Raw genomic sequence first — 10,786 nt, 5'->3', positions numbered from 1 at the left:
CCCAGGCGCCAGGTGGGTCCGCCGGGGGCAGCCGGGGCGGGGCGGCCGGCGAGGGCCTCCGGGGCCTGATGTTCGAGTGCGGGCTCTGCATCCACTCGCAGTGTGTTTGCGGGGCTCGGGTGCCCCTTGATTTCAGAGGGAGGAGACTGAGAGACGAGGGCAGTGACCTGGGGTCCCCCAGAAGTGCCTGTCCCATCCGACTCTGCTGTGTGATCTTAGCCCGGTAACCTGTTGCTGTCCAGTGATTCCAGCTGATAGTGGATCCTGTGGGACGGAGTAAACTGTCCCATAGGGTTTCCTAGGCTGTAATCTTTATGGGAGCAGATCGCCAGGTCTTTTTTCTGGTGGAGGGACTGGGGTGCCAACTACCTGCCTTTAGGTTAGCAGCCCAGCGCTTAACCACCGCACCACCAGGGCTCATAGACAAGCTGCTAAACCTCTCTGGGCTTCGGACCCCTTACCTGTGGCATTTCCAGTGGGTTTGGGCTCTGTGCTGTCGGAGGGGCCCAGCTCAGCCAGGGGGCTTCGGATTTTGCCCTCTGGTTGTCTGTTCCTGCTTCTGTTGCTCCCTTGCTGTGTGGGCTCCCTAGCCTTTCTGAGCCCCAGCTTCCTTATCTGCATTCATTCATGAATGCATTCATTCATTCCTACATTCATTCATTCATGCTTAGCAGTAAAATTTTGCTGAGCTCCTTCTCCTGAAGCTTAGATTCCACAGGGATGTGTAGGACAGACCCTGCCCTCACCCGCTTGAGGTTCACAGCCTCACGTTACAAGTAAACATTTGGTTAGAACACAGCCTGGTTAGTTCTGTAATGGGGAAATGACAATGCTAGCTAGCATTTATGGAGCACTGACTCTGTGCTGGGCACAGGGCTAGAGCCTCTGCACGAGTTATCTCATTGAATCTCACAGCAGCTTACTGAGCCAGTTCCACCAATGTCCCCATTTTACAGACGAGGAGACTGAGGCACAGAGAAGTTAAGTAACTTGCCAGAATGGCAGCTGTGTATCTGCCCAAAGCCCAGGCTCCTCCTAACCACCGTGTTGCACGGGGAGGGGTTCTGACGTGGATGGGGCGGGGGCAGGGATGGCTGCCCGGAGGAGATGATGGATCCTTCACGTGGCGCTTGTTGTCAGAAAATTGGATGCTGCGTGGCAATGCCTGGAATATGGCAGGCGTTCGATAAATCATGGTCCAAACCCACTGCCATTGAGTCGATTCTGACTCATGGTGTCTTAGGCTGGGTTCTCTAGAGAAGCAAAACCAGTAAAGCGTATAAATATATATATAGAGAGAGAGACATCAAGGAATCAGCTCACGTGATTGTAGAGGCTAGAACATCCCAAGTCCGTGGATCAGGGTAGAGGCCTCTCCCAAGTCACACAGCTGCAGAAGCTGGCAAGCCCAAGATCGGCAGGTCAGAGAGCAGGGCTTCCGCTTACAGGCTGCGCAGATTGATGAATCCCAGGTTTGGCAGATAAGCTGACAGCTCAAGTCCAAAGAATGGGAGATGAGACGACAGGAAGCAGCTGCAGGATCCAGAGAGAGCAAAAAGCCAGAACATCTGCTTATATACAGATGCAGGCCACACCCCCTAAGAGACTCCCTTTTATCTGATTGGCTACTCACAGTATATTCAATCATGGGAGTGATTACATTAAAACATGGAGAATCATGGCCCAGCCAAGTTGACACGCAATCTTAACCATCACACATAGCGACCCTATAGGACAGAGTAGAACTGCCCCATAGGGTTTCCAATCCAAGGCTGTCATCTTTACCGAAGCAGACTGCCACATCTTTCTCCTCTGGAGCAGCTGGTGGGTTGGAGCTGAGTGCTTAACCACGGCACCACCAGGGCTCCTGGATAAATTGTGGTAGGATCATTCTTTTAGGTGTTTGCATTGTTGACTTTGTGAGATCAACCTGGGAGTATCTGAGAGAAGCTGGCGTGGTCTTGTTCCCCCAAACCCTGGCCCACATGACAGACAGTCCAGTAGGTGTGGGCACTGGCTCTTTCAGCCTGCAGGTAACCTTTGGGGGAGTGTTTTGCTGCAAAGGGGTGATCATGGTGGACATGTATTTATTTATCCTCACTCCAAGCCTAGAGGTTATTTTTCATCCATAAATGGTGAGGCTGAGATTTGAGCCCAAGTCTGCCTGAACCCCAAAGCCAGGGTTTTAATCATCTGTAATCTGGTGAGGTGGGGGTTGTTGTTAGATGCCATCAAGTTGGTTGCCACTCATGTACAACAGAACAAAACGCTGCCCAGTCCTGCGCCATCTTCACAATCGTTGCTGTGCTTGGGCCCATTATTGCAGCCATTGTGCCAATCCATCTCGTTGAGGGTCTTCCTCTTTTTCGCTGACCCTCTACTTTACCAAGCATGATGTCCTTCTCCAGGGACTGCTCCCTCCTGATAACATGTCCTAAGTATGTGAGACATAGTCTCGCTGTCCTCACTTCTGAGGAGCATTCTGGCTGTACTTCTTCCAAGACAGATTTGTTCGTTCTTCTGGTAGTCCGTGGTATATTCAGTATTCTTCGCCAACACCATAATTCAAAGGTGAAGGGTTAGCACTCTGATTTCGCAGCTGAGTAAGCTGAGGCTCAGCGGGGTTAACCAAGTTGTCTAGGCTCTCAAAGCTGCTCAGTGACGAGCTACACTAGTCCCTGCTGGGGTGATGGGGACTCACACCCAGTTGGTCACCCCTGAGGGGGCTCTGGCTCAAGGGCAGGGCTGACAGGATTTTCTGATGGCTTGAATGTGACCTTTGCAGCCACTCCTTTCTAATGGGGCTCCTTTCCTCCTGTCTCCTCCCCTCCTCTCTGTTTCTAAAATGCACATCTGACAATGTGACTTTCCTGATCAAAAACCTCCAGAGACTCCCAGTTGCCTACAAAGGACCGAGTCCAAATTTCCTAGCATGGTGCCTAAGGCAGCTCACCTTGCCAGGGGCATCCTGCCCCATGCACAGATAGACGTGTGCTGCACACTGCTCTCCAGCCACACAGGACGTCGGTTCCCCAGATGCCGCTGTGCTTCTGCACACATGTTCTCTGCCGCGGTGACGTGTCTCTGCCTCTTCTCCTGCTCATTTTCTCAGACCCAGAGAGAAGACCCCTGGGGGAGCCTTCTCAGCCCCTCCAGTCTCCATCGGGCACTTCCTCCTCTATGTTTCAGGGCATTCTTCCTTCTCTTGCTCGGGTCCAAATCACACACTCGTCATTTTATCTTGCAACACTTGCCTTTCATCATTTTTGTTTTATTTTGATTATTATTCTTTTTTATTTATTTAGCTCATCATTTGAAAGTGTTTCTTTGCGTCAGAAATATACATGTACATCATTTAAAGTGTTCCTTTACAAGGTTTGCTAAAAAATAAAACACACACACAAACACCAATACGCCTACCCATTCTTCACTCCCTAGAGGCCACGCCCTTGTTCAGCTCTCAGCTAATGATTCTGACTCATAGCGACCATTTGTGACAGAATAGAACTGCCCTATAGTGGGGTTTCCTAGGCTGTAATCTTTACGAGATTGGAGCCCTGGTGGTGCAGTGGTTAAGAGCCCGGCTGCTAACCAAAATGTCGGCAGTTGGAATCCACCAGCTGGTCCTTGGAAACATTATGGGGCAGTTCTGTTCAGTCCTGTAGGGTCGCTATGAGTCGGAATCGACTTGACAGCAGTGGGTTTAATCTTTATGAGAGCAGATCACCAGGACTTTCTCCCTTGGAGCCTCCGGTGGGTTCGAACTGCAGACCTTTCGGTTAGCAGATGAGCACTTAACCACTGAGCCACCAGGATTCACTCATATTTCTAAATAATTTGCTTACATTGTTGCTGTTTTTGCATTTTTTGCCTTTAGGCAATACCCCTTGACTTACCACTATGGAAGGGGAGGATTTCCCTCTCTTTCCTCCCCTCCTTCATACATGTACCCTCCCCTCTACCACTCCCCTCCCCCTCCCTTTGTGGTTAGAGAATAATTTTGGTTAAATTAGTAGTCACTGTTTCCATTATTACAATTCAGTAAACATTATAAACTGCAAGTCAGATACTAATTATGGTTATAATTATTTTCCTTTCTTGCTCAACATTTCTTTTGCCCGAAAATTAAGTTGTCCAGTTTTTTGGGTTTTGTTTTTGTTTTGTCCTGTTCTGTTTTTTTACTTAGATTCTATATACTTAGCGTTCATTTGGAGTTCCTGGGTGGTGCAAACAGTTAACACGCTCCACTGCTAACTGAAAGGTTGAAGCTCAAGTCTACCCAGAGGCACCTCAGAAAAAAGGCCTGGCAGTCTACTTCTAAAAAATCAGCCATTGAAAACTTTACGGAGTACAGTTGTACCCTGACACACATTGGGTCACCATGAGTCAGAGTTCGCTTGACGGCAACTGCTATCATTCATTTACCACCAGACTCTACCCCGTTTATGTACATTGCCTTTCAGTACATCTCAGTATTTGATATTTGATCAATCTTATCATCTTGAAAAAAAATCTCTCCTAGTACCTTCTCACCTTCCCAGCCTTCCCAGACCGTGGATACTTAAAGTGTGGCTTGACTGGCAGCATTAGCATCACCATAAACTTGTTAGAAATGCAAATTCTTGCACTCCACCCCAAGCTTACTGAATCAGACTCTCTAGAGCAGCTGTGCTTATTAGCAAGCCTTCCTGGGAATTTCTGTGATCTTCAAAGTTTGACAAGAGCTACTCTAGGCTTTCGCTGTCAGCGTTGAGATCCCTCAGGACCATCGTGATGAAACTTCCTTATCTCTCTCCCGGGTTGGACCCTGTGTTTTGGGAATCCGTGCACTTGTCTTTCTTGGACAACTTCCTCACACAGATGGAGCACATCCTGCAGTAGCTTTCTGAGAAAGGGATGGATGCAACTTTTTTGAGAATTTGTATGTCTGAAAGGCAGCATCATTAATCAAACGTTGGATGGATAAAGGAGTGTCTTTGTGCCCCTTACACCTCACAAAGCCTCCTGCCCCCTCCCCTCTGAATCCCCCTGCAGTGAGCACGCAGTGGAGCCCCAACTAGACTCAGCTTTGCATGATTCAATCGGTGACTTTTCTGCTTCACTGTCCTTCATTTCTGGACACCTCCACTGGGCCAGGGACATGCGAGGCACAGGGAGACAGATATGAAGATGTGTGGTGCACCCTCACACACTCACCCAGGAGTAGGAGTTTCCTTTAATTATGCAGTGAACATTTCCTAAACTACTTCTGTCTTTGAGGAGCCCTGGTTGTGCAGTGTTTAAGCGCTTGGCTGCTAACCGAAAGGTCAACAGTTTGAACCCACCAGCCCTTCTGCAGGAGAAAGATATGGCAGACTGCTTCTGTAAAGCTTACAGCCTTGGAAACCCTATGCGGCAGTTGTACTCTGTCCTATAGAGTCACTATGATTCAGAATTGACTTGATGGCAATGGGTTCTTCTGTCTTTGGTATCTGGGGAATCCTGGATGGAGAACAGAGTCAGGGGCAGAGCAGGAGGTTCACCAGGAAGGATGAATCAGGATCAGAAAGTACATGTGTACCTCAAAAGAACCTCAAAGATGAGGAGTGGTCTTCTGATTTCCCCCAGCAGGTCCCTTGTTCAACTGGTCACAGACTTCCTTCTTCTCAGATTAATGGGAAATTCACACCCACTGTTCAGCTGCACTGTGGGGTTAAGATCAGAGGTCTGCAGAAGAGTTTTGTTGCAGGAGACACAGTAGGGAACACATTCACTGAGCACCTATCATGGGGCGGGTGGCATATAGGATCTCTTAATTAAACCCATCCTTCCATCTGATATTAGTGGAGATATTAGCACCCTCATTTTCCAGATGGAGAAATAGGCTCAAAGAGCTTCAGGGACTTTAAACATAGACTACTGAAACATCGTCAGCTGCCGCTGAGTCGATTTCATGTGAGTCAGAGTAGAACTGTGCTCCAAAGGGTTTTAATGGTTGATTTTTCAGAAATAGCTCACCAGACATTTCTTCTGAGGTCCCTCTGGGCAGACTCAAACCCCCAATGTTTCGGTTAGTGGCATATTTAAACATGTTGCTGTTGTGTACCATTAAGTTGGTTCTGATTCATAGCAACCCTGTAGGACAGAGTAGAACTGCCCCATGGGGTTTCCAAGGTTGTAGACTTTATGGAAGCTGACTGCCACTTCTGTCTCCCAGAGAGCGGCTGGTAAGTTTGAGTAGGCGAGCGCTCACAGAGATATCTAAAACTTAGACTTTATGTTTTAGAGCAGTTTTAGGTTTACAGCAAAATTGCGCAGAAAGTACGGAGGGTTCCCATATGTCTTCTCTGCCCCTTGCCCACAGTTTCGCTTGTTATCAACACCCTGCGCTCCTGTGGTGCCTTTATGACAACTGATGAACCACCACTGATACGTTATTACTAACTAAAGTCCAGGGTTCACATTACATTGCATCACTCTTGTGTTGTACAGTCCTACGTGTTTTGACAAATGCGTATTGTCGTGTGTCCACCATGACAGTATCATGCAGAATAGTTTAACTGCCCTAAAAATGCACTGTGTTCCACCTTGTCATCCCTTTCCACTTCCCCTGAGCCCCTGGCAGCCACTGATCTTTGTACCATCTCTGTCGTTTTGTCTTTTAAGGCGGAGAGTGTGTAAGATCAGTGGTGTCACCACTGTCTGGCCGTTCAGATCGAAACCTTGGACTCATCCCCAACTCCTCGCTTTCTCCCCGACCCCCTCGGCATCCCATCTGATAGGAGATCGTTTTGGTTCTGTTGTCGAAGTATACGCAGGGCTGGCTCTTTGTTTCCACCCCGGCTCACACCCTGCTCTCCGCTGCCACTTCCCTCCTAACAGACCTCCTGCTCTGCCTCTGACTCTGTTCTCCATCCAGCACTCCACGTGGTCCTTCCACAGCACATGTCTGATTAGTCAGATCATGCCGCCTCTCTGCTCACCATGTTCTGCAGGCTTCCCTTCGAACTCAGAGTCGAATGCAAAGTCTTCTCATGGCCTAGGAGGCGTTGCATGATCTAGTCCCTGCCATGGCTCCAGCCCCATCGTCTACCCTCTGTGCCTGACAGCCCCCACAAGGGCCTCTCTGCACATGCTGAATATGTGCGTGCCTCAGGGCCTTTGCACTCTCCCAGGAATGCTCTTCCCTGAAATATCTCACTGGCTTGCTCCCTGCCTTTCTTCAAGTTTCTTCCCAAATCCAACTTATCCAATCCACCTTCCCCTCCCATCCCTCTCCACCCCCATCATCTGTTATTTTTCTATAACACTCATCACCCCAGCATACCATATTGGTTTGCTTACGTTTCTCTTCTCTAAGCCAGAATCTACTTGATAGCAATGGGTTTTCTGTCACTAGACCGGACACTCCATGAGGGCAGGGACTTTGTATATTTTGATCATCACTTTGTTCCCACTGCCTAAAACAAGCAATGGCACATGTTGTTGTTGTTGGGTGCCATCGAGTCGATTTTGACTCATAGTGACCCTATAGGACAGAGTAGAACTGCCCTATAGGGTTTCCTATGTTGTAATCTTTACAGGAGCAGATCGCCAGGTCTTTTCTCCCATAGAGTGACTCATGGATTCCAACTGCCAACCTTTTGGTTACCAGTAGAGTGCTTAACCATTGTGCCACCAGGGCTCCTTGGCACACAGTAAATGCTCAGTAATTACTGACTGTTTCGGTGACAAACTGGTGGTTTCTGTCCTGTATCAAAGGTTATATCTGTAAACAGCTAGTGGTCAGAGGGGTTTGATGAATGTCTCTGGTGTAAGAGTTTAAGTTCTTCACAGTAGAAACCACTGTATAATTTAAGAGTTTTTCGTTTTGTTTTGTTTTTGCCATCGAATCAATTCTGACTCACGGCAAGCCCACGTGTGTCAGAGTAGAATTCTGCTCCGTAGGTTTTTAGTGGCTGATTTTTTGGCAGTAGATTGCCAGGCCTTTCTTTGGAGGCACTGCTGGGTACACTCAAACTTCCAGCCCTTTGGTTAGCAGCTGAGCATGTTAACCATTTGCACTAACAACAGTGACTAACAACAAGGTATTTCCTTAAGGATACATACACACACACGTATACACACACACACACATACACACACATACATACACACACACATACACACACACACAAACATACACACACATACATACATACACATACACACACGTACATACACACATGCATACACACATACACACACGCACACACATACATACACACATATACACACATACACACACACATATACATACACACACATACACACACACATGCATACACACACACATACATACATACACAAACATACACACACACACATACATACATACACATGCACACACATACATACACACATGCATACACACATACACACACGCACACACATACATACACGCCTACATACATACCAGTTGCTGTTAAATCAGTTCTGACTCATGGTAACCCCCTGTGTGTCAGAGTAGAACTGTGCTGCATAGGGTTTTCAATGACTGATTTTTCAGAAGCTCATCACCAGGCGTTTCTTTCAAGGCCCCTGTGGCTGGATTTGAACCACCTCTCAGTTAATAGCCAAGTGCTTAACCATTTGTGCCACCCAGGGACTCCTTTCCTTAAGAATAATCCAGTGAAATTACGGAAGATGAGAGGAGACGTAGTATATATGTGCCGTTTCCTTTGCTAAGCCATTGTTACCCTCCAGGGGCTCACAGTCTAATGGCGGCCACAGAGCCAACAGAAAAGTAGAAAGAACTCTGCTCTAACTCTTTGCTCCAAGTCCCGAGGGTGCATTGAGACGGGGCAGCTCCCGTCTTTGGGGGCATCAGGGCAGGCTTCTGAGGAGGGAGACATCTGAACAGTCTTAAAGGGTGTGTCGCAGCTTCAGGTGGGCATGGGAGGAGGGCATTGCAGACACAGGACCGCATGTGCAAAGGCTGAGGGGTGAGCAGAAGGGACAGAGGCGGAGAGCTGAGGACTAAGCCACAGGAGGGTGCCAGGCGGACTGACTTCAGTGCTGTGCCCCCCCCCCCACCTTTCGATTTTAGAAAGACGACGCTCAGGGTCTGCTCAAGGACCTGGAGTCTGGTGTGCAGACTCCCTCAGGAACAGGCACCCCGTCAAGGAGGAGGAAGAGGAGGGACGCACAGACGTCCAAGGATGTGGGGGTGCTGGAGGTAAGCTCTCTGCATGCACTCTTCTGCCAGAGTGCAAGGTGGGTGTCCAGTGTCTCACCTGGCAGCACAGCTGTCATCCAGAGGAGCCTCTGACAGGTACTTTTTCCCAACAGCCTTCTTCTTTTTTTTCAAACATTTAAAAAAAAATAATTTATTTTATTTTGTTGTTATTGTTGAGAATATATAAAGCAAAAGCACACACCAATTCAAGTTTCTACATGTACAATCCCGTAACATTGATTGCATTCTTCAAGTCGTGCAACCATTCTCACACGCCTTTTCTGAGTTGTTCCTTCCCCATTAACATAAACTCACTGCTCCCTAAGAATTCTGTCTTAGTCATCTAGTGCTGCTATAACAGAAATACCACAAGTGGATGGCTTCAACAATCAGAAGTTCAGTGTTTCACAGTCTAGTAGGCTGGAAGTCCAAATTCAGGGCATCAGCTCAGGGGAAGGCTTGCTTTCTCAGTTGGTTCTGGAGGAAGGTCCTTGTCATCAATCTTCCCCTGGAATAGAAGCTTCTCAGCACAGGGACCCTAGGTCCAAAGGACGTGCTCTCTCCTGGCACTGCTTTCTTGATAGTATAAGGTCCCAATGTCTCTCTGCTTGCTTATCTCTTTTCTATCTCAAAAGAGATTGGCTTAAATTGTAGATTAATTTTGTGGGTTGAGTCTACATGTTGTTGTTGTTGTTAACACCATAGAAATAGGATTTACGACACGTAGGAAAATCACATCAGATGACAAAATGGTGGCCAATGACACAGTACTGGGAATCATAACCTAGCCAAGTTGACAGGTATTTTTGGAGGACACAGTTCAATCCATGACAGTTCCTGTCTAATCTTTTGAGTTGCTGTTATTGCTTTGATCCCATATAGATAGTTCTTAATGAGCATAATGCTCAAGGCAGGCCTTTTTTACTAGTTAAGCTGGACTACTGTTTGCTTTTCAGAAGACTTCAGGTGGGAGGCATGGTCAACATGGCAGACTACTTAGACGCTTCCTATACCCCTCTTACAACAAAGACCTGGAAAAACAAGTGATTTGATTCTATGTGAACATCTGGCAGCCCTGAACAAGGCAAGGTTAAGAAATACACCTGAGTTATACCGGAGAGGAAGACTGTTTGGAAGAGGTGAGAAGCACTAGAGCCACGGTGGTGACACAGCAGAGACACAGCCACGCTGGACCGCAGTGAAGCAGGGAAACAGCTGTGCTGTGCGCGCTTGAGAAGCGGTTTCAACGTCGAGAGAGACCTGGCAGCAGAGATTCTGCTTGGACACTCCGAACCAGTGAAGAGCAGCTCCCAAGAGGCTAGGATGAGTACCTGCGTGCACCCTTTCGTGGCGAGCTAAAAAAAAAAAAAAGAAGCCCATTTGGGAAAAACCTCTCTCCCTTTTACCTCCTACCTCCACGCTCTCCACCAGATTTGGGAAAAACCTCTCTTCCTTTTACCACCTCCCTCCCCGCTCTGCACCAGGAGTCCACTAGCCCGGAAATAGATCCCAAAAGGCGCCCTGACCCATTCTCCTGGCCTTGGAGAGGGAACAAATAAGCTGCTGGCTCCCCTAGGCCAGGAACACAGG

At 48.0% G+C, this 10,786-nt stretch overlaps 1 protein-coding gene across 1 annotated transcript in view; it reads left to right on the top strand.

The window, feature by feature from the left end:
- The window catches only part of EVC (EvC ciliary complex subunit 1), a 111,063-nt gene that overhangs the window by 217 nt on the left and 100,060 nt on the right, over positions 1–10,786 (top strand). Inside the window, exons 2-3 of the mRNA XM_004383580.1 lie at positions 6–119; positions 9,068–9,196. Of these exons, the coding sequence (XP_004383637.1) occupies positions 6–119; positions 9,068–9,196 (243 nt within the window). The remainder of the gene's footprint in view (positions 1–5; positions 120–9,067; positions 9,197–10,786) is intronic.

The sequence above is a fragment of the Trichechus manatus genome, unplaced genomic scaffold (genome assembly GCF_000243295.1).
Source record: "Trichechus manatus latirostris isolate Lorelei unplaced genomic scaffold, TriManLat1.0 scaffold00111, whole genome shotgun sequence".
Lineage (NCBI taxonomy): Eukaryota > Metazoa > Chordata > Mammalia > Sirenia > Trichechidae > Trichechus > Trichechus manatus.
Note: the sequence above shows the minus strand (reverse complement) of the source record. Positions and strands in the feature narration are given on the sequence as shown.